Source organism: Osmerus mordax, chromosome 4, assembly GCF_038355195.1.
Source record: "Osmerus mordax isolate fOsmMor3 chromosome 4, fOsmMor3.pri, whole genome shotgun sequence".
Lineage (NCBI taxonomy): Eukaryota > Metazoa > Chordata > Actinopteri > Osmeriformes > Osmeridae > Osmerus > Osmerus mordax.
Genome location: NC_090053.1, coordinates 16,878,863 through 16,903,503, shown reverse-complemented (window position 1 = coordinate 16,903,503; position 24,641 = coordinate 16,878,863). Strand labels below are relative to the sequence as shown.

At 47.5% G+C, this 24,641-nt stretch overlaps 1 protein-coding gene across 2 annotated transcripts in view; it reads right to left on the bottom strand.

Annotated features, from left to right (window-relative positions):
* LOC136941582 (A disintegrin and metalloproteinase with thrombospondin motifs 20) overlaps nt 1–24,127 on the bottom strand; it is a 75,236-nt gene extending 51,109 nt beyond the window's left edge. Inside the window, exons 1-9 of one of the 2 annotated variants that reach the window (XM_067234120.1) lie at nt 24,037–24,127; nt 23,451–23,809; nt 20,408–20,573; nt 10,766–11,034; nt 8,108–8,191; nt 7,576–7,700; nt 7,034–7,074; nt 6,303–6,408; nt 1,734–1,880 (exon numbers count right to left, since the gene is read on the bottom strand). In XM_067234120.1, coding sequence (XP_067090221.1) covers nt 1,734–1,880; nt 6,303–6,408; nt 7,034–7,074; nt 7,576–7,700; nt 8,108–8,191; nt 10,766–11,034; nt 20,408–20,573; nt 23,451–23,809; nt 24,037–24,127 — 1,388 coding nt within the window. The remainder of the gene's footprint in view (nt 1–1,733; nt 1,881–6,302; nt 6,409–7,033; nt 7,075–7,575; nt 7,701–8,107; nt 8,192–10,765; nt 11,035–20,407; nt 20,574–23,450; nt 23,810–24,036) is intronic. The other variant, XM_067234121.1, reaches the window with a different exon arrangement.
* Between the last annotated feature and the right edge of the window lie 514 nt (nt 24,128–24,641).

Sequence of the window (24,641 nt, the reverse complement as noted above, 5' to 3'; positions counted from 1 at the left end):
GGGGCAGACTGAAGGACACTTCAGGAAGAATGGTCAGTGAAAACATTAGTGTACTTGACCAGGTCCATCTGGAGAGGAGTGGACGTGGCGTCTGGATCAATGCAGCTCTTTGTTAACGTGGGCGACTTCAAAAGCTGAGGGGCTAAGCTCTCCAGGACCTTTCCCATCACTGGTATACTGAGACCAACACTCTCTCTTCATCCCTCTCTCTCTCTCTCTCCCTCTCTCTCTCTCTCTCTCTCTCTCTTTCACCCTCTCTTGCTCTCTGACTCTTTCCATCTCTCCCTTCTCCATAACTTTCGGTCTCCTCTGTCTTTCTCCCTCTCTCTCCTCCCTCTTCCTTCATCCCTCCTCACCAACTGTTTCTTAATATTACCGCTGTTAAACAAATCTGTGGTCCTCTTCATACATGGAAGACACATTCATGACGTCCAGTTGACATTTAACTCATCCTCACACACTGAGCACAAAGGCATTCCGCATAACACGGTAGGAGATCCGAATATTCCACGGCTGAAAATGAAGAGGCTCTTGTCTTGTTTCGCTCATTTGTCCACCCGACCACTCGAGTCCCTGGGTTTGCACGACGGAAACTATGCGGCGCCCTTTGCGAGGCGTCAGAGTGCGTGGCCGCCACGAAGCTCCCAAGATGCAACTGGTCAACAAGGCAGCCTTTTGTTGCACACTCTCTCCACAATCAACAGAGGAGGGGGGGACAGATCAAAGGGTCACGTCCAGGGGGAAAATCTAATTATAACTGACATTTCCCATCTTAAAGGGAAGCCCTTCACAGAGGTTGGTGGTCACCGCTTGGCTTTGGAGCCCCATGAATGAGCTGTTGCCCCGCGTTACCATTTTGGCGGGGAAAGCACGCAGAGCGACTAAATGACTGTTTGTCCGGAAGCATCTCTACAGAGAGAGAAATAGTGAAAGAAAGAGATGAGAGAGATGAGATAGAGAGAGTGAGAGAAAGCAAAAGAGGAGAGAGAGAGAGAGACAGAAAGAGAGAGAGAGATTGAAAGAGAGACAGAGAGAGGGGGGGGGGTTCTGCCTGAGTGGAGAGACAGCAGAGGATCAATCGCCCAGGTCAACTGAGGAAGACCTTCCTTTTCAAACAGGAAATAGTGTCTGGAGCCAGACAATAACAACATGTCCACACTGTTTAAACACATTTTCTCTACACACACACACACACACACTCTTTCTACACTTGCACACTCACTTTTCCTCACACATACACACACACACTCTCCCTACACACACTTTACACACAAACACACTCCACACACTCCCTAAACACACACTCCCTACACTTACACACTCCCTACACACACACACACTCCCTAAACACACACACTCCCTATGCTCAGTCAGTAGCAGGAACTAAAAAACAAACAGCTTTTATTTATCCTTTCAGGGGTCAGATGGCTGAGGTTAGGGAGTTGGGCTATTAATCAGAATATTGTTGGTTCGATTCCCGGCCATGCAAAATGATGTTGTGTCCTTGGGCAAGGCTCTTCACTCTACTTGCCTCAGGGAGAATGTCCCTGTACTTACTGTAAGTCGCTCTGGATAAGAGCGTCTGCTAAATGACTAAATGTAAATGTAATGTAGTTCAGAGACAAAATATTCATGTACAACTTTGGAAGAAGGCGTCAGCAGAAAAATTACTTGGGCAGTCATTCAGTGAGTTTGTCAGAACCCAAGAGGCCGAAACAGGAAGAGGAACCTACTCCAGAAACTCGGTGATGTACTTGCGGCTGCACTTGGACCAGGACCAGGGGCTGGCATCGTAGTTCAGCGTGGGCGCCATGACGTGATACTGGTGCTTGATGCCCGCCTCCCGGCACTTGGGGTTGTCGTCGTGGGGCATGTTGAACCTGCCAGGAGGGAGAGATGAAGGGAGGGATGGAGAGAGGGAGAGAGGGAGAGAGGGAGGGAACACACAGAGAGAACGATTAGTGAACGGTCCGCTCAATGGATCAGCCACAGCAAAGGGGATAAATGTCAGAAGATTTATAATCTGCCTTTTTTAACAAGGGATAACCTCGGAACCCTTTGTGAACCACCCCTCCCCACACACACGCACGCACACATACCACACACACATACGCATGCACACATGCGAGAAAGAACACACACAAGATATACATAGACACACATGGACAAACAAGCATAAATGCACACACACAAGCTCTTCACGTGTCTATCAACCCGTTTCAAAATGCCTCGATAGCCTTCTACAGAGCACTACACAAGAGAACACCAGAGCTCTCACTATCGTGTCCTGTGGGACCCGCACAATCACCTCACCATGGCCTACATGCTTGTCCCTGGCACCTCACACTCACCTCCGCTGGGTCACAGGTCACAGGTCACGATCTCACGGAGCTTAGATCTGAAGGACAGAGACTGGCCACCCAGGGCAAAGTCTTACAAAACTCACATGCTGCCCCAAGACTTGAACTGATACAGCATAGACTGACCTATTCTGAGACCACCACCTGCTTAGCAATGGCAGTCATAAATGAAAAAATGATAAATGAATTTCAATGTGAAAGATGTACTCAGTTTCACATTGGGAGTGATGGATTCAGCTAATCTGAATAGAGAAATCTGGGATTTTTCTGTGTCCAGAATAGCGCAGTCCGTAGAGGATTTCCTGTCCTGTTAAGACTGTTGTTCGTCCGGAGGATGAGGTCGGCCTACATCTCCTCAGACACACACACACACAGCTGCGTAGCGTTTATTGCAGGATGTGGGGCTGTGCAGCGACTCAGCTGGGGCCGAGCCAGGCCACCACACAAACAAGGCAGGAGGACAAGGCTGACATGACTGGGCGCTGGGAGACTGGGGGACTGGGGGACTGGGAGACTGGGGGACTGGGAGACTGGGGGACTGGGAGACTGGGAGACTGGGGGACTGGGGGACTGGGGGGGGACTGGGGGGCCAGGTGACTGAGGGGCCAGGTGACTGGGGGCCAGGTGACTGGGGGCCAGCTCGGCCGTGCAGTGGCCTGCCTCTGGCCTGTAGTGATCTCCTCACAAGCACAGCAAAAAACTGAATGATACTGAGAAGAGCATGCATGAGAAACCAGGATGAAATACTGAGAATGGGCCTTTTCACCTTGATTAGGTAGTAAATCTGAGAATTGTGGCCGTTTGGCTGTCTTCGAGATATACTGGTGAGGATCAATCAAGATAAGTGGGATTACAGCAAACAGCTGCTTGTTTTCGGTATCCCCACTACCTTTAGTATTGGGATCTCTACTTGGGTCACAACAGACTTGTTTGAATATCAGAGCAGAGCGCCACACTTTCCTCCAGATCTGGCAACGCCAAACATCTGAGAGTCTCAGTAACTGAAACACCCCTCACTGGCTATTTAGTCCTCGCTCCCTGTGTTTACAAGGACACACTGTGCCATGTCACAGTGTGGAGAGCAGGATGGGAGCTCAGCAGAGCTGCTTCCAGCTGGGAGCTTCATAAATAACCCTCCCAGACAGCCAGCCAGGGGATACAGTTCCATCTTTTGTCAGCAGTGTTGAGAGACAGCTGGACAGAGTCAGTGTTGAGGGTCAGCTGGACAGTGTTGAGGTACATCTGGACAGGGTCAGTGTTGAGGAACATCAGAAGCCTGTCACCTCCTAGAGGGCCTTGGGAGCCCCCACACTAGGAAACAGACATGCACGCACACCTGGACACGCATATGGAGGTACACACATGCACAGACGCAGACACAAACATACGTGCGGACACAGACACAAACACATTCCTGCAAAGATGCAGACACACACACACATCACCCCTCCCACACCAATGCCCCTGCAGACACAGGAGATGAATTACAGTAACTTAACGCTTGGTGATGGATCACTTCTCTGTCACGGGATTAACCATCACAACTCTTCCAAATTTATCACCGTCAAAATCAAAACCATATTGCTCAACCCTGTGACCTCATCGACTCCGCCAGTCTGCTGGGGCCTCATGCGTCCAGGAAATTGAACTGCCAATAAAGTTTGCGTGTCTTTGGGATATATATCTTGAAACAATACAAATATCTCTCACGGAGGGCTCTAACGACGTCTCAAAATGGTCTGGGGTAATTATTCGTGATCAAACATCATTTGATGATTGAGAACTTTATAATCCCTGTCTGTGTCACCTTTGAATTGCTATCGAGTAACTACAAATCTCTAAAAGGGCCCAAGTTGGCCGTTTGTAATCACACCAAGAGTCACCTGAGAAAGGCCTCCTTTCCATTAAGGAGAAAGCTTTGGGCTTTAGTTTCTTTAATCTGCAATACTCTGAGAGAGTCTTACTACCTGACACTGGCTTTCCCAGAGAGCTAAACACTCAGAGAAGGCTTGTGAACGCAGCGATTAACCGTTCCGAGAGGCAAAGCCAACTGGCTGTCCAGCTGCTTGAACTTTAGCATAAACAGTTTCAGGCAGGGGGCCTCCGGGCCCTGACCAGCCTTCTGCTGCGTTCTGCTGCGTTCTGTTGTGTTCTACTGTTTGCTGCTGTGTTCTACTGTGTTCTGCTGTGTTCTGTTGGGTTCTACTGTGTTCTGTGGTGTTCTGCTGTGTTCTACTGTGTCCTGTTGGGTTCTACTGTGTTTTGCTGTGTTCTGTTGGGTTCTTCTGTGTTCTGTTGGGTTCTGCTGTGTTCTGCTGTACTCTTCTGCCTTCTGCTGTGTTCTACTTTATTTTGCTACATTCTGCAGTATTCTACTGCATTACGCTGTGTTCTGCTGTGTTCTGCTGAGTTCTGCTGTGTTCTGCTGCGTTCTGCTGCGTTCTGATGCCTTCTACTGCCTTCTACTGTGTTCTGCTGTGTTCTACTGTATTTTGATACGTTCTGCAGTATTCAACTGCATTACGCTGTGTTCTGCTTTGTTCTGCTGCATTATTCTGAGTTCTACTGCGTTCTTCAGCGCCACCACCGCCACAGAGAGGAATGTGTGAGCCAACAGGCCACAGGGACAGAGGGGGTAGGAGAATAACTGTCATTCTCATTCCACTGACTCACACTGGCTCCATTTACTAACAAGAACAACTGGGCCGGACTGAAGGCAAAGTTGTTGCATTCACGTCCAGGCTCCTGGAGAAGGAGGGGGGGGGGGAAGACAGATTCATACACAGAGAGATTTAGTCCCCTCCTAACTCATAATTTCTGCACTGGGCCATGTTGGCTGGGAAGCGACTGCTGCAGTCACCGCAGAGAGGCTCCCTGATAAGAGAGTGGGTCCTGTGTTGTCTCGTAGCCGCTCGCACCACAAAGCGGCTCATTCATGCAGCTCGTCTTTCCGCTCACACATATGGCGACATCGCCTTGTTATGGAAACACACCGGAGCGAGGAGGCGTGTTATGATGACACAGTTATTACTCGGTCATAAAGACACACAGTGCGACCACATTGTGCGATGGGCTCGTGTTTCCGCAGTGCTCAAGACGGGGCATCTCGGCGTGATGTACCTGCTCCTGAACGCTCACGCACCCAGGCCTCGTACAGTGTCGTGAACTGCACCGCAAGGCTGAATTCATTAAATAAGTGTTTATTTAATGCAGAGAAAACACTAATTATCTCCAAGTCCAAAACAGAGGCACCCTGCGGGCTTGTGTGTCTGCCACATCTGAAGCGCCCAGCGGTGACATTCACAGTAGCCAAAGACAGCACCTGATGCCTAGAGGGTTAACTCTGCCTGGTACAGCGAGGGTATTAAAACTGGCATGTTATTAAAAAAAAAAACTTTTTGGTGCTTTATTATGTTTTGCACCTGCGTGTGCTGTGCAATAAGTATAAGAGGGCTTTTGTGTGAGGGACGGGGTCGGGGGAAAAGGGTGGGGGGAGGGGACGGGGGTGGGTGGGGGCGTGGGGGGGAAGAAGGACAATCTGATGGAGGGCAGAGGGTCCAAAGGGATGATGTGTGTCTGTACGAATACTGAACATGTGTTGGAGGTGTGTGTGTGTGTGTGTGTGTGTGGGGCGGGTTATGGTGTGTGTGTGTGTGTGTATGTATGGGGTGTGTGCATGTATGGAGAGTGCCTGTATATGTATGTGTACGGAGTGTGATTGTGTGTGGAGGGGGGCTGTGTGCATGTGTGTGTGTGTATGTAGTATTTGTGCATGCATGTGTGTGTGTGTGTGTGTATGGAGAGTGCCTGCATACGTATGTGTACTGAGTGTGTGTGTGTGTGTGGGGGGGGGGGGAGGGGGGCTGTGTGAATTTGTGTCTGTGTATGTGTGCATGTGTGTGTGTATGTAGTATGTGTGCGGGTGTGTGTGTGTGTACTTACACATGGCCTAGCTCGTGAGCAATGGTGAAGGAGGCGCTGAGTCCGTTCTCCTCGCTGATGGAACAGCTCCGGTAGGGGTCACACATGGTACCCAGCTCAGCCAGCCCTGCGGACACACACACACACACACATCACACACCCATACACCAAACAAACACACACACACACCCACCAAACACACACACACCTCATACACACACACACTCACCCACACCAAACACACACACACCCACACCAAACAAACAAACACACACACACAACATACACACACACGTCATACACCCACACACACACCCACTCCAAACACACACACCAAACACACACACATCCACACCAAACCCACACCAAACACACCCACACACCACACCAGACACACACACACACCAAATACACACACACACCGTACACACATACCTCATACACACACATACTTGAATGGAGCAGGCGAGGGAGATGGAAAAAAAAATGAAACTGCCCTGGTCTTTGGAAGGCGATTAAGCCATCAAACTTCTGTTCCGTAAGAGAGATTAGTGCTGCCCTGCCCGACTTCCACCTCCCACTTCCCTCCCTCCTAACCCCCCTTCTTCGATACCACTCTGCTCTGTCACTGTTAGCTAGCCGACAGCACAGACCTAAACTCATTACTGTACAGGAGCTGGGATAGGGGAGCCAATTACAGCGGCCGCAGCAGATATGGAAACATTTCGAGACGACTGAAGGTGTGTGTTTACCCAACGTATCACACTTGTCTTTTGCTCGGCAGATGTCTTCCCTGTGAACAGAGTCAAAGGCGCAAAACATCATTATTGACAGTTTCAGGGCAAATGTTTGAGTCAGGATATAGCTAAACACTTTATAGAGAGGGGTGAGGTGGGGGAGGTGTGGTGTGGGGGAGGTGAGTGTGAAAGGTGAGGCATGGGACGTCAGGGGGAGAAGGTGAGCGGTGGGAAGTGAGGTGTGGGAGGTGAGGTGGAGTACGTGAGGGGCAGAGGTGACGTGTGGGGAGGTGGTTGAGGTGAGCGTGAGAGGTGGGAGGTGGGGGCGCTGAGGGATGGGAGGGAGGGAGGTGTGGAATGGGAGGGGAGGGAGGGAGGTGAGGAATGGGAGGGAGGTGTGGGGTGGGAGGGAGGGAGGTGTGGGGTGGGAGGGGATGGGAGGGAGGTGAGGAGTGGGAGGGAGGGAGGTGAGGAGTGGGAGGGAGGTGTGGGGTGGGAGGGAGGGGAGGGGAAGGATGGAGGTAAGGAATGGGAGGGCTGGAAGGGGAGGTGTGTACCTTGTTATGAGTAGTGCAGTGTCGTGGTGCGAGGGGTGACTGTCGTCCTGAACGTTCTGGATCTGTTGCCACACACAGAAGTTATGGAGGGTGGTAGCAGCATTGAAGTTCACATTCGGCCCCTCCTAGGAAACAGGAGACTGCGGTCAGAATCTGAACAGGTGAGCCTTCCTTTAAACAGGCTACTATTGTTGTTCTATCCCTCTCTTTACGTGAATAAATGTAACAACATACCTAAAAGCTTTCCCAAAGTCAAAGAAAAGCAGTTAATTACATTCTAAGTCTTCTGTTTACAGTTCTTTAGAGTTACAATGCCAAGAGCAATAAGCCTCACTCAGCCCTTGTCACAGCACAGGTGTAAAGGCACAGTAGTATCATTTTCCTTGTGAGGATCTCTCTGGAGACATTAGACTGACAAGGAGGGCACTGTCCTCCTAATACCCTCCATAGAGAATGGCCCGGAACACCTGTGATGACGTCAGACATCTTGAGAGAGCCTCTACGGGTTGCAGGGTTGAGAGCCCTCAGTCACCTGTTCATTGTGGATGATGACTAGCTTGACAATCATGACGTTGATGAGATTCCCCACGCTTGGGTCCCTGTAAACTGCAGCAACCTGCAAAAAGATGACACAGACAAGGAATGCAAACCTCTAATAATTTGAAATATTACAAGTAAAAAAAAAGGAACTTTGGGATTAGAAAGTCGGCAACTTAATTATCCTGAGCGAGAGTTCGCCAAAAGTTCCGGGGGGTGTAATCAAAACAGTAACAGTTGACTAAAGAATGAAATAAAGTCAAATATTATGGATGCCTTCTGGGGGTCAGTTTAATCAACAGTGTATTAGGAACAATTACAATTCCCCTCTCGGGGAAAACATCTAACCAAAGTGTGTGTGAGTGTAAAAAGTGTGTGTGTGTTTATGTTCATGAGTGTATGTTTATATGTGTAAGGGTGTGTGTGCATGTGCATAAGTATGTCCACATCTGTACATACAGGACATGCGTGTGCGTCCATGCGTGTGCTCGGTAGCACGTATATGCGTGTGTGGAACCTCCCCCTTCCCCTCGTTCACCCCTGTAGCAGAGGGTCACCATGCCCCGAGCCCTGACAGGAACTCATTAGTGCCCTGTAAACATTTACGTAGCTTGTCCTAGCCTAGAGGGGGAACCTGAGGGGGAGCACCATAGGCCGGGGAGCGGGGGACCTAGAGAGGCACAAGGGGGCACCAAGGGGGGACCAGGGGGCACCCAAAGAGGCACCAGCGGGACAGGCTTGTGTGCTGAGGACTCTCCAGGCTCAGCTACACAGGAGGAATGTCCATCCAGGCCTGGTCTCTGTGGTAACTGTAAACACTATGACATCATAGCGGAGAGCTAGCACAGCACAGCCCATCCATTAGCTGCACCCCCGCCCCTGCCCTCATACACACACACACCCTTGGTGTGCTGTCACCATGACGATGATAGATCTGCAAGTCTTGGCTCACTTCCCTGTCCTGTCCAAAGTGGGGGGTTCTGCTTTGTGTTGACTGGATTGACATTCTTGATCGATCAGCACCAACGAGAGCTGAGGGTGGGTGTGTTTTCTGTGAATGTGTCCGTGTTTCTGTGTGTACGTGTAGCTTATGTGTACAGGAATGGGTGGTAGCTCAGTGCAGTGCATTTGACTGCAGATAAAGAAGTCGCTGGTTCAAAACACACCTCTGTGTGTTGCTTTGAACAAAATGAATCTGCTTGATAAATTGGGTGTGTTCACATTTTGCAAGGCACAACCTATATTCTCTCTCATATATACTTATTTATTATTTATTTTCCCACCCTAATTAGTCCCTCAATTTTTGCACCACATATCGATGTCAAAGTTTTTGTCTTGATAAACAATTGCATTGCTTGTACTGGCTAGATGATTTAGGCATCATTTAAGTTTTTGTGGCGAAAAGTGACATTTATGGTAGCACTAGTTAGCCACATCACAAACTGGGGAGCGTTTACCTACAGTAGAAACAGCAGTTCTGCAGTTCGTTAGCTTCTGAGAGATAGCTAGCTAGCTAAAACTGCAAAAAGACAGCTGCAGAAACGCCATAGGCCAGTGGTTGCGTTAGACTTTTGCATCGTCCATCATTTTGACGGACAGGGTCACAAAAACAATTTAAAACCATGTGTGTCTGCGTTGCGCTAGTCCTTCACATTACCACTCCTAAAAGCACTGTGTTTTCAACAACACATTTTTACTATTCTGTATTTGGCTGTAAATCCTGCCTGGGCCTTAGTTCGAGGAGTCGTTGCCAAACAACGCCAGAAGTTGATAAAACGCTGAGTCAACTCTCTGACGCCCTCATTGACATTGTCTCTGAGAGCTACAGCCACTAATATCGGCAACCGCATCCAGAAAGAGGAAAGTAGCTATAAGTTAAGACTCTGTAAAGTAATGTTAAGACAAGGCCAAGAAACATATCTTGGCAGGCTTTCTTTTTCTCTCTTTCTTTGCCTCTGTCTCTCTGTATATCTCTCTCCCCTCCCTCCCTCATTCCCTTCCCTTCATATCTCTCTCTCTCCCCCTCTCTCCCTTTCTCCCTCTCTCAGATATTTTGTGTGATGTTTAAAATCCAACTCACACTTTGATAATAAGTGCCAGACCAATAACGATAAAAGGTTTGTGGGAAAACTTCCATCCATGGGTCAAAGCTTATGGGCAAATCCCCAAAGCAATCCATATCAGGTATGGAAGAAAATGGAACTGGCTCAACTTGATACACTAAAACAATGTCCAAGACTTGAAGTACCTTCCTCTTCAACAGTGCCAGACAAGTCTTAACAGTAGGTACTGATTAACTAACTACAAGATGGGTAATGATTAAATCGAAACAATTTTGTCCTTATATTGGATAATAGGGTACATACATGTAAAACAAAGACCCCAATTCCTATGTCAAATAACACTCCTCATGACATACTTGAATCAAATTCATAACCAGCCACCACATGACGCCAGGAAGGTCCACGAAGAGAATGAACCAAACTAAAGATAAAGTAATCTTTCAACTCCCAAACGTCAGCAACGTATCAATGAGCAGATAACACATTTCCTCATACGTGTGTTTCAATAGCATTTTCGTAGCATTTTCATCCATCTCATGTGTGGTTGAATTTCTTTGTGTAATAGTTTTATAAAACAATATCTTACTTACTACTGACATGATAGTTAGGATGTAGTGTTCCAGGTTGCGCCCGTGGTGTCGCACCATCTTGGCATCTGCCGTCACCATCAGTTCCACATAGCGAGGATAAGACAGGAAGCGCTTCCTCCTGGAGTGGGCTCCAGACTGGGTGGTTGAGGAGGAGTTGGAAGGGGTGTGTGGGTCAGTTTGGTGGGGGTCCACGGTCTTTCTCAGGGAGTCCAGCTGTTCTTCCAATGTCCCGTCACTGTGGAAGGTGACTGGTGTCTTCAAGTGATCTTCTGTGGAGCACATTATTCAGGAGAGTGTTAAAGTAGATTTTTAAACTTGACCAGAAATGGTCTAATCAGACCTGGACAGGTTCTAGACCAGGAATAGGACACACTTTATTTGTATTTTGTGCAAATGCAAGGACAGGTCGTATGACCTGACCAAAACAGCAGTTGGTTATGAGCAAGCACATACACATGTGGCTGAAGACAAGATCTGTCTAGGACAAAGAAGATGAGAAGAAGAAAGCCAGAAACTCTTTTTTTCAAACCTCATTCCGGACATACACATTTTTCTGCTTTGTACACAGCCATTTCCTGCTAGTATGGAACCTCTGCAGCCAAAACAGAGACCCTCAGCCTACATGCATTCCAGTGTCATAACACAGCATGCTGGACTTTGACGGAAAGGAGTCCATAAATGACTGTCAGTAAACGCTTGTACTGTTTCAAAACAGTTGTACAGACTGGATCATCCGTGAGCTTTAGGGCAATGTCAGAGAAGTTGAACTTTGAAATTGCTGGAATAACACCTTTCCAGACCAAGGACACCATACTAATGATCCTGCCCTGTCAACAAGGGGCTTGCTGAAGTTATCACTACACATTGGGTCAAAAGGTCTCCCAAAACAGCCCTTTAACTTAGACCACAGATAGTTTATGAGGCTACATGAAAGAGGCAGGGATCAGAGGACACATAGTTCTATCAACTAAAACGCAGCCAATACTACATTCAGACATACAAATAATAACGTCAGTGTTTCCCCTACCATTATATTAGGGGGGCGCCCCGCCCCCCCAACGGCCCCCCCTCCCCCCCCCCCGGAAGGTCAACTTAATAAAAATAAAAATAAAATATATATATATAGCGCCCGATCACAAAATAAGTAATTTAAGGTTACCTTTCCTATAAAACTGGTCTATAGCTTGCTCTTTTATTAAACAAACTAAATGGCCTTATGTTATTTATATTATTTACACGACAGCATGTCATTTCTGTCTCTACATGGTCGCCCCCCCCCCCCCAAAAGCTGTAAACCTAGGGGAAACACTGTAACGTATTCATTAAGCAGGTATCATTTTTCCAAGTCAACACAGAGGGGGGTTGAACTTGAGTCCTCTTGATCCACAGTCAAATGCTCTACCACTGACCTATGCCCATTTCAGATTAGAGATACAGTTATTTTCATAAGCCGAGGCTGAATGCATTTAATGACACACAGGAGATACAGTTTATGTGGGCCATTGGCATCAGATCCAGCACCTTCAGACAGACCTCATATGAACTGCAAATGTTAGTCATTTTCTGACACACTGGACTGAGACTTAGCTCAAGGAACACGAGGAAGAGGGTGTGGTGAGGGGGGCGAGGGGTGAGGGTGAGGGAGGTGAGGGTCAGGTTGGTGAGGGTGAATGGGGAGGGTGAGGGGGGTGAGGCGAGGAATGGGGTGAGAGCAGATCACCAACACACACGCTCAGGCCAAGATCAACATCGTATTTGGATCCTTAAGAATGTCAGTGCTTGTTGGGTGTGTGTTGATCATCCTGTGGGCGTACACAGCCCGCCGGGCTCCCCAGATCTCGTGGATGAATGACCACATGCGCTAAGCTGTAAGAACTTTGGGATATTTCTGCTGCCTCACAGCGGAAGGGGGCAGGCTGTTCTGAAGTATTGTCAATACAGCACAAGGAACTGGAAAAGGAAGAAAGCAGGGGAGCAGTAGAAAGCAGGAGACATGTAGACGTCAGGGGAGATGGAAGCAGGAGAAGTGAGAAAACAGGGGAGAGGTAGAAGGCAGGGGAGAGGTAGAAAGCAAGAGAGAGGTGGAAGGCAGGGGAGAAGTAGAATGCAAGGGAGAGGTAGAAAACAGGAATCAACCGTCAAACGCTAGCACAAACTTCCTCTACTCCAGTGTGTTGAAACTGAATCCCTTTGTGAGGAAGAAAACGGTGGAACAACATACCGATTATTCATACGACATTGAAAGGTGACTTCCAATACTATAAACACGCTTATGTAATGGCTTCCTAATGACCTATGGCACTGTAACCTGTAGAGGCTCACCTCATAAAGGAGGCGACGCTCTGTTTCCCTCTGCACAACCCTGTTACAGTGAACAGTTCTCGTTCCTTCTCTAAACACTCCCATCTCTCCTTTCAACAGACCGAGACAGAGAGAAATTGTAAGAAAGTGAGAGGGGGGGGAGTGAAAAAAAAAGAAACTCTGGAGATCGTTCGAGCGATGCCCCCGGCGGGCACACGAGGCGGAGCGTGACTCCCTGGCACAATGGCGCACGGACTCCTGCCAGCGCGGACGCCCAGACCCGCGCCAACCCAGCCTGGCCCATGCGGAGGGAAGGGCATGACTGGGCTGAGGGGAGATCTCGGAAAACAACGTTCTTATAAACAGACACAGACGACAAACGGATTGGATTGATTGAAATGGGTTTAGTTTCAGTACATTTCAGTAAAGACTTCACAGAGGCAAAGTGTCCAAAGGTAAGGCTGATGAAAGAGGCACAGTCTCCGTGATAATAGCCTTGCTATCACGTCCGATTAAACAGCCACACACACAACCTTGGCCAAGTCGCCTTAGGAACAGATCTGCATGGTCTGCTGCATGGGAGGTTTCTTCAAAGGCACGTGCCATTAGCCACTATTCACCACCTCTGACTATATCTGTATCTGCCATATGTAGACTGTACACTGTCTGTTTGAAATGTTATACAATAGCCTTCCTTCATATTATGTAATAAAACACCAATACAAATATTTTCTCCACCACCATCTCCATCCATACAATTGAAAAAAATAAAATAAGCAATATAAAGTAATGCCAAGACCGCTAAAACCAATCGAGCACCAGTGAGCAGCCTTGAAACCCGAAATAGACTAGCATTTTGACTGGGCACCTAATTTTAAATTATTTGTTACGTTTACTCACGAGTGAAACCCAAATGAAAAACTTTTCCAGAACCAAATACTTTGATCATATACAATAATTATACGATTTTACAACTTCAAATCAACAAATCGTAAACAATGTTTATGCTTTTTGCTTACTTTGACATTTGTAAGTCAACGCACCATCTGCGCACACATAGGGATCCCACATAAACTATACTGCACAAGAGGCGCTGGGAGACACTAACCAACAGAATGTACCGTACACACATAATGCACGCATATGTTAATGCTGTAATGCATCAAACTGAACCTCGCCTTCAGTCCTTCATATCTGGGAGTGTTTTTTGTTTCGTAAGCAGCGTCATTCAATCTGGGTTTCTGAGCCTCAAGAATCTCTTACATCTCATCTGGTGTCAGATGAATGAACTTGTCTGCTGCTTCAGGTCTATCTGACCTCGGTTCACTCTCTTGTCAAACGTGTCAATGCCAGACACCCAACGACGTCGGAGGCTGATTTCATTGTTGGGCTAATTAACATTCTTTTACAAAAGCCCACTGAGAGTCAAAGTGTTCTGTCCCAGGGGGGGCAATTAAATAGACAGCTTTACCTTTACACCAAGCATAGGTAATGCCTTGCCCTATGGGAGGCAGGCCGATTATGGAAGTTGAATGGTCACTGCAACACTAAGCAAGGAAGAAGAGAATCCACAGGCAGACTTACAATTATTTTGTGCAATTCATTGGCCAGACAGAGAGAAGTGGAAGTAATTGTGGAAGAAGAATTTGAAATCTAAAGTGGCATGCCTCTTGACCCCTCGGGAAACTAGAAGGCTCTGTACACGGGCCTTCGCAAAGCTGTGTAAGTGCCCTGACTAAACCACTTCACTGGCAACCTTACCACATGACTAGCAGGGAGACAGAGATAGAAAGAGAGATGGAAAGATAGAGAGAGAGAGAGACAGAGAGAGAGAGAGAGAGAGAGAGAGAGAGAGAGAGAGAGAGAGAGAGAGAGAGAGAGAGAGAGAGAGAGAGAGAGAGGGTGTGGGAGAGATGCTTCCCATGGAGGATTCCAATCAAGATGTGAAAAGCAGCAGTAAACCACAAAGTCATAAAGCTCTGGCCCCGATTCTGTTAGAACAGCATCTGGCACCTCTCTTCATAAAAACACGATGCATAAGTGCACTAAAGATAAGAAACTGATGTGTCTGGAAAACATGCACATCCCACCCATATCGATCCATCCCAGTCATACGAACACAGGCCATTTCAAACCAAATTAAAGTTCATTTCTCACAGTATACAGGAGGAATACTGCGCAATGGCACGCTTGCTCAACCACCATGCATGCACTGGTCCCCTAAAAGTTCAAAAGGCTTGTCAAGGTCTAGAACAAGTCAGAGCATGTCCTCGGCCTGCCTACATCCATCCCAAATCGGGCCTGTTGTCCCCAGCCAAGGTCACCTGGAAAGGGGACCTGTCACTCAGCTGTCACCAACTCTCACCTCCCGAGTGACGGCCATGCCATCATGGAGTCTGTACGAAATACCCAGACAGTAGACACTGGCATAAATAGATACTAGTAGAATTTATCACTGGAGCCCCAGAGACAAAAACAACACACTGTCCCCTTCTGCAGGCCACATGGCACATGAGTCAGATGATGAGGAGAAAATAGATGAATATAGATGCTATGATGAGCTTGTTATTAGCCAAGCGCAGTGCTCAAGTGAAATGAAGAGAACTAGGACCCAATGAATTTTAATAACACTTTCTAGTGAGTAGAAGCAAGTTGTTTGCATTTGATTTATACAGCATTCGATATTCAAATCAAAAAGCTTGGAATTTAGAGTTTTAGTCCACAGATGCAGAGTGGGGTTATGGTTTGAATGTCTGAAGTTTGCGGTGGGACAGGAGTCGGTGTAGAAAGTAGAGGAGCAGGTGTGGGGAGAGGAGAGCGGGGAAGTAGGCCCTGACAACTGTCCAGGGCAGGTTGCCAGGTTCTCAAGCGACACCAGTTCAAGAGGCACAGTGGACCGGTTCGCTCAGACAGACAAAGAAAGAAGCCTCTCTCCTCCTCCTCCTTCTCTGTTCACTCAATCTGCGAGACATTTCTCCACGGCCGCCGCCATGGAGATGACAAGCACTCAGACTGCTAGATAAGCCTGGTGAAGAGAGTTCACTCAAACACAATATGCAATTACTACAGTCAGCAACAATAGACTCATCTGGGTAAGTAGGGGTCTCCTCTGGGGGGGGGGGGGGGGGGGGGGGGGGCAGACGGCCTGTACTAAGCCCAACGGAGCCGACTGACGTCCATAAGTCCCCATACCTCACTGAGATAGACCCTAAAGGTGGGAGAGATTGTCTTACCGATAACCATCCATCCGTCACCCCCCCCCCCCTCCAACCCTCCCCTCGATGTAACTCTCCTGACCTCTTTACCTCTTTCAGAGCCCAGCATGACACAAACGAAGCCCCTAAACGAAGCCTCCGAACCAGGCCAGGCACCTCGAGAAGGGCGAGGCCCAAGGTCCCCTCTTGTGACCCGCGGGTCTAAACAAAAGGGAAGTGAGGTCACAGGCAACAAGTGCCTCTATTCACGTACATGAAAGCATGCAATGAAAAAGGGCAGCGATTCAAGGCGGCTAGTTCAAGCCTGGGGATTGACAGGGAGGGCAAGAGAGAGCATTTTCCATGTAAATGAACCCATTGAGAAGAGACCCTGATGCTTGCAGTTGGAGCACCCTCTATACAAGGGAGATTCCCACCGGCGAACAGGGTGAGGGGGCACATAGCATGCTACGGCAAAGCCCTGTCAACGCTGATGCCAGTGACAGGACTGTGCTGGCCTCTCTTCCTGTGCTAGCACACAATCCCGTTTTCCGAGTGCTACCGGCTTCCTCATTCCAGCCAGAATGTGTTCCGAGTCTAGTAAACACCTACAGTCACAACTTATGCCTCCGCCTTCGTTAATTGTTCCATTCAGTAGCAGGATGAGACCTATGGCACCAACACCAGAGGAACAGACCTGGGACAGTGAGAGGATGAACAAGATGACGAAACTCTGCCACTTCTCACGCCAGCCCGCGGAGCTAGCGAGCGCTGAGACCGAAAAATCCGCCCCTATGCCGAGACGCCCCCATCCTCCTGTCTATCTCCGTCTGAAGGGCACTCGTAGACTGCCATGCAAGCACACAGACAGATAACCCTCAGAAGGTTTCATTAAGGAAGCTCACTGTCGTGATTTCAGGCCGACGAGGTGCTTCTCCAGGGGCTTTCACGATCCGCTCTTTAAAGCCCTAATCACCTACTCAGCAGCTCCTCGGCTCCACAGGTATCGCAAACAGCAGCAGAACCACCCAGGATGACTTACGGAGGGGTGACAGAAGTGCTGGGGGTGGAGTAGGTGGAGGAAAATGAAGGTCAGTTGAGTTCAAGGAAAATACCTGTTCCACAGACTTGTGCTTCACAACTATGGGGGATTTCTGTTTCAAATCAGATGGAAGGACAAATTGTTCATTGTGTATCGTATGGAAACTTTCAATTGAACAAGTTTCCATGTCTAGCATGAACATGCTTCAGTGCTCTATCAACAATGCATGAACAAACACGGGACAGGTTAACTAAAACAACAGCTTTGTACTGTATGTCATGACTTCAGAAACAACTAAATTCTATTTTCCATGAAGCCAGGCCCAACTCTGACTTTTCAACACTGTACCGTTAGAGAGGATATGTGTGAGGACATTTTGAGAATTATGTTGAAAGACCAAAGGGCCCACAACAAGGAAAAAGTGGATCCCTCAAACTTCCACTTCATCATTAAGTGGAAACATTCTGTTCCTTGTCTCTCAACATGTGTCAGTTGTGAGAAGACAAAATCAATCCAATGGCGGAAACAGGACTACACCATCTTTGGAATGAATGCACCTATAGTGTGCTATTGTGCACAGACCTACAGTATACTGTACCAAATAGGTCTCCCTTATGGCATTCCTAGACTGAAAAGTACCTTGTACTGCATGTTGTATAGGCATAGGAGCCAGGAGAACTCAAACATGAACCTTATCTTGCCAGATTTATCTTTCAGCAGATACACATTTTGTTTGTGTCCTGGAAGACCACTTGACAAAACACAACTTGTTTCATCTATGTCTGATTCGAAAAGACATCTCCCTGAAGAACACACGGGGGGAAGAAAAAGAACGACTGAATGGACCAGTAAAACAAATATGTTTTTAAATGTACAGAGAGAGAAGAGGACTGGCAGACTGGGGCTTTTGTGAAGAATCTGGCATTTCCATGTGTTTTCTGACCAACTGGGACATTTGGCAGGTTTGACTGTGACCCTCCACCCCCCCCCCCCCACCCCCCCCAAGTCCCAAACCTTTCAGCCCCCCCCTCAGCAATCAAACTCAGGCTAGCAACTTTGATTTAAGACAAGACTCCCCTTTCACAGAGGCATACAGAGTGGAGAGAGAGAGGACCATGAGATCATTGACCCTTACAAAGACTGCTTTTATACCTCCTTAGGAAGAGGGATGGAGGGACAGAGGGATAGGAAGAGAGGAATCTGCCCCTTCGCGACTGCAACAGGTTCCCCACTCTTTCACAGCTGCATGTGCTGGGGAATACTGATGGTACTGGACTTTAGAGAGCAGCTGGTTAAGTTCGATGGCCGAGGGTTTAACGACTAACCTACATAATGGTATGGTTCCATTAGAACACAGTCCACACTTCTCCTACAAGTATATAGTCTCAATCAAGAAGAATGGTGGACGTTCTGGAGATCTATTTTCTTCAAATAAACACTATACATTGTATAGTCGTGAGAGTTTTCCCACCTAAGCAGCCCTCGTCTTGGTGCTCCTGAGTTGCATAATGCAACTTGCTCTCAGCAATTAGGCTGCAATTGAGAGCTCCCTATTTAGGCAACGTTTTGGGGTCTGAACAGAAGGTTAGGGAGGATAAGGGAGTAAGGGAGGAGAGAGAGTTACAGACGTGGACGATCGCAAATAGTCAGCAATGCCACCAGGAGCATGACAGCAGCAACACCGACACAAGTTCATCCCTTTTCTAACATCAGCCGTATTGTCGATTGGGACAGTAACACAAATATGCTGGTGAGAAACTCAAATCAGTCTTCCTCATGCTCTGAGAGGAAGACAACACACAGTTGAGAGTATGTTTACTCCAGGGCCCGATACCGCCAGTGTGCAGCGCTACACTCATTCCCTTAAAAAGACAGGAGAGCTACTAGCCTGGGCCCACTGGGGCCTTCAAAGAGACCAATTATCTGTGCATCTGGAGAGCGGCCTATCTGATAAGAGCTGAGGAACCACGGCACTGGGACACCTCACAGCCCTGTCCCAGCCCCGCTTCTTTAATCCTGCCTGCCATTGTGTTCCTACTGCCCTTTGATGAAACCTGCAGGTGTCCTCAATGTCTCCCCTTCCATCTCCCAATGGCAGACTCAATGGACGTATTAAAGGGTGAGAAGGCACGGTTGCCAGTGTTTGAGTTTGTGAATAGAAACATATCAATGTATCTAATCTGTGGTGAAGTAGGCTGATATATTAAAGAAGCATTAGGTGGGTTTTTGGCAGACCCGGCGCTAGCTAGCAAGATAACCCTTGTCTTTCAGCTGTCTCCCGCCCTGGGCCAACACACAAGGATATTTCAAAGGCCTCTAAAGACCATCCTGAGACCCTCCAGATTTCTCCCTCACAGTTTGCCACACACAGAGTCGTGGAATGAAAGGGGAAGCATATTAAGGAGGTATTGGCCTGGCCCCTTGGGTCACTCTGACTACTTTAAACCTCGGCCACAAACAATGGCCACCCCCACGGAACAATAACTGGGTTCAGACAACAAGCAAATCAAGCGTCCAGCACATAAAAGATTTATAGCATCAGGCGACAAAGGGTCGCCCACAAAGCTTGCTGCAAGAACTCCTTTACGGGCCTGTGTCAGGGGGAACATTGCAGGGTCACTTCGCTTTCTCCCGGGGGCCTCTCCACCACCTAAAGGCTCCTGCTATAAAAATTCAAATTAAACAGGGGGAACATTCAAATTGCCTCCAAAGTGCAGGGAAGGGTAGACTCTCGAGTGCTTTTTCTCCCCCACCACAAACTAAAGAGCAATTATTTTCTTTGCCTGCCGTGCCAGAGTCTCAAAGCGCTTCACGGGCGTAAACGCTTCAGAAACGTGAGGAACAACACACCAGACGAGGCTGGAATGCGTTTTGCTTAATGTAATCAATGATTTCAATAACACCCCCTCAATCAAGGCTCAGATCTTCACACAAACCTGCCAGCCAAAAATTGTGACTGAGTATAATTTGCACTTTCGGTGTAGGTTCTCATTGCTGTAGCAATGCTGCTGTTGCTGAGTTTGACTGCAGGTCATGAAGACGGTAAGTATAGAGGAAGAAGCCCCAGTGGGGTGGTTTTTATGGGGGCTGTGGTGTGTCTGTTACCTGAGGCTGCGCAGTGCTCTGTGGGCTGGCTTGGGGTGCTTCTGCTTGTCCTCTGGTGTCTGTACACCAAGTGGGGCTTGTTGTGTTCCTCATCATACTCCTCCCCCTCCACGTTCAACAGAGGCTCCAAGAAGTATTCACCGTGGTGCGTGGTAAACGTCCCAATCTGTAAAAGTAAGGAATTATTCATCAGATGAGCCATACTGTGAAGGGCTCATCTTGCTCTGAGCTAACACTAGCAAAGACTTGTTTCAAATTTGAGGACTTGTGGGGGGGGGGGGGGGGGGGGGGGGGTTCTTACTGGATGGAAGTATTAGTCCCAGTTGTGTTCTGTGGCATGTCTAAAAATTGCTAACTGTGTGATTTCTGTGTGATGTATGTATGGCTGTTGGGGACAGAGTTCTGGCCCCGGGTTCAGTTGGAGTGTTACTGTATACATCATCAGTTCCACTTGTCTGGGCAACTTCTCATGTTTGACAGTAGGAAAAGGAAAAATCTACCACTTACGAAAGGTCTGTGTCCATCACTGTCAAAAACATCACATAGATAAGCCCCTGGATTTGGGTCACTCAGTAAGTCTGACTTTTTAAAATATATCACGCAGACTTTTGATAATCAATCACAAACATCATTACTCATTTACAGTATAATGTATATTATATATAGTATACTGTACTATACTATACTATATATAATATACATTCTATCCTACTGGCATTGCTTGAAAATGTTCAGTCCTTTGCATCCGTGCAGCACACAGCTAAAGAAGTAAGGATCTGAGGACTACTAGATAATATACTTCATCCACGCAACCTGTCTTGGAAGAGTGACAGAAAACCAATGGGAAAAGTGACTTAATCTAGTCATGATGGAGGAATGCAGATACTACATGTGGCCGCTGAGGTTCTCACAAAGCTTCTTAGTACCACAGGCACTAAGTCTCTGCCCTGAGCACAAAAGGTGTTTGTATGGTAATTTTATACACCCACTGTAACAGAACATCAGCCTCAGGTGTTTTCTCTTTTTCAGAAGAGGCATTACAAGAAGTGATGGACGTTTGACAATGGAAAATGTAAGACCTGGAAAAACATCCACAGCATGCAAACGCGTACATTTCCTCTCCTGTCCTGTCAAGGCGGGATACACATTTGAGCACACCCTATGTGTACACTGTGTGTCACACAGGCTGAATGCTGGGAGTCAGGAGTCAGGTGGCTGAGCGGTGAGGGAATCGGGCTAGTAATCCGAAGGTTGCCAGTTTCGATTCCGAAATGTAAATGCTGCAGCTCTGGAGTGTTACATATGTACAGGCCTCAATGTCAGTGGATGTACAGTATAATGACTAGGTTATAACAACATACAAAGTAGACACGAAAACAGCGTGATAGCTGCCAAAAGGTCTTGAAATCGAAGCATTGCGTCGACTCTGTTAAACACAGACCCAGATTGACCCTGCTTGAATGCAGCCTGGGTTATGTAAATGAATGAATGAAGTTATCGATACGAGATCTCTCTCTTGTCTTTGAAAAAGCTAGGCACATGCAAAGAAATCCATAACCAGCTTAGAAAGCAGCAACAGAACCCATGCCCCAGAACTCCTGCTCCTGAGGTGTTGGAGGAGTACATTTCTGTTTCCCCAAAGACAAGCTCGAGGATCAGCCTCCAGGATTACCTCTCACTGATTAATCACTCCTTCGACCCAAGTTTGGGAACACAATGGTAGCTGTTCAGGATGGAGTGCTGATACAGACCTTATGATGGGGGGGGCGTCCACACTGAGCAACGTCACCAAGCCTTATATCTGCCGGTACAGCTAGTGGGGGGGTTGGGGCGTGAGGAGAGAACCACGTTCTCAGAATGACCCCTTTGTTTCAAGGCTTAATCATTGCTTAATGACCTCATCACACCAAAATGTCCTCGTCGGTGGAGCCCCAGTGATCAGAGACAACACTTTTATGACCCAGCAGCCCCAAGCCATGGGAGGGCTGAACACCGGCCGTCTCCATTGTCCTGTCATTCTCAATGAGTGATAACAATGATGACGACTTCACCAAGAGCACTAATAAACGTTCAAGATGCAAACATGTTTACTAAAGAGCCCCAGATCACATATCAAAGTTGGGCAGAGCGACAATCAAAAGCCTAAACTAGCGTTTTATCAACACACATTTTAAGACATATTAAGTCATGAAATAAGCTTGTGAGGTGAGAGAGGAGTTGATTGGTTACTCCATCACCTTGGTGAGTTGTATCCATCAGTAGACCCAATCAGACGCCAGTATAGTTCCACAGCCAAGGTTGTGCACTCGACATCATGCACAAGCATGGGTCTTGGGTTGCAGTGACCTGTACAGGGTTACTCAAAGGCTGTGGTTGTCAGTGACCTGGTGACCTGGCAGCCACACAACTCTACCTCAAACACAACAGACCCCAAGGCAGGCATGAGTCAAAACCTGCACTCGGCTCAACCTTATGAGTCTCATGACAAATTCAGTTCAACCCTAGTAATCTGCTTGCTACACTGCCAGGAATGATGATTCTCTTTTAGACATGCCTTTCCTCAATGGTCTGGCTGTAACCCCCCTCCCCACTCCCATACCTACCCACCCCAATGACATCACAAAGTAAGCAAGCGTGCCAAGTTTATTAACAGGTTAGAACTTAGTGTAAGATATCACATGAAAGTCAGGCAGTAGTGGGTGTCAAATCACAAGGGATTTAATTCGCTAATAAAACATGGGGTGACAGCTGTAGCATTTGGCAAACACCATGTCAGCCTAAAAGTATCCAGAAATTAAAGACGATCTAATGCCAGTGTGTGTGTGTGTATGTGTGTGTAAGCCTAATAGCATCATCCAAGTGGCACCTGAGATGCACCGCTCCTGTGTTGAAGACATGTCTTAAGACACTTGTTCACGTTACACCCTTACGCATGTGCCTTGAGTTGGTAAAATGAGGAATACGTCGACATGGGAATACGACGAAACACTTTTCAGCATTAGCTGATAAAAGTATTTAAGTTCATGGGAAAAGTTATACTCACAAGGCCAGTGCACAAACTGAAGACTGCGGCGAATTCAGTCTGAGCGTTGACGTGTCCGCGGAAAAAGCAGTGCCGCATATCGCTAAGATCTTGATGGGAGCCCGTTGCATTGCTGTTCTCCGCTCCCATATGTGTCACAGTGTAGGAGGGAGCGATAAAGCCGGAGTCGGCAGTCAAATTGAGATGAAAGCGTTGTCCGAAAGCGTCAACTCTGTAGTGAGCCCGTAAACCAGAGATATCAACATTTAAACTTCTCCGTTTCCGTTTGTAGTGCATCTTGTGTGGAAATAATTCTCCGTAATCATTTATTCGGAGCGGGGTGATGATTTCATAAGATGACAATTGTTTGATGAAACTTTCTAAAAGGCAAAGAAAATCATATCGGGTTATTGGCTATTCGTCCAAAGCAAACAGTTGATGCACAAAGGTAACAGTATGAGCTAAAATAAACTATAAGCTACACAGTCATGTAAGTCATATTAATATTCGGTTATAACAAACATCAACTTTAGCCAGTAATGCAGTTACTTAAAGTTAGGCTATCTCATTTTATCCGGGCGGTATCCCTATACATTTGATAGATTACCTTGCTTCGGATGTAATCGGTATTCCAGTGAGCTCCGGACAAGTGCTGACAGATGACACATTAGTCCAACCAGCCAAATTGCAAACTGCATGATTTCCTCAGCGAAGAAACCGCGGCTCTCGTCTCCAAGGCACTACCCTCTATCAAGCGGCTCTCCCTCTCCTTCTCCCGGCTTGTCAGCAACAGGTCGTGGGATCCGCGGAGGCTCTCTGCAGCGCAAGTCTTGCAAAGTGCACTGGCCTCATCGCATTACCTACTAAACATGCATCCACTACTCACAGTAAACACGCACTATTTACCATACATTCCAAAGAATTGCTGCTCAATGTAAACCACGTCTGTTAGGGATCAGTGCCAACTACTTTTTCTTAGCCATCCATTGAACACTCCTTGCACCCTAAGCACTCACCAACTTCACAAGGAACGCCCCTATGCCTGGCAGCCAATGGTTGAGTGCTCAACCATCATGGGGCAGTCTATTTTCTAAATGAATTGAGCAGTTCAGACGTTCATGACAAAGTGGAACATTAGTCAGCATCAGCCTCCAAGTATTTTGATATTTTTGCAATGTGAACGTATCCCTCGATAAATGTCCATCCTTTAGG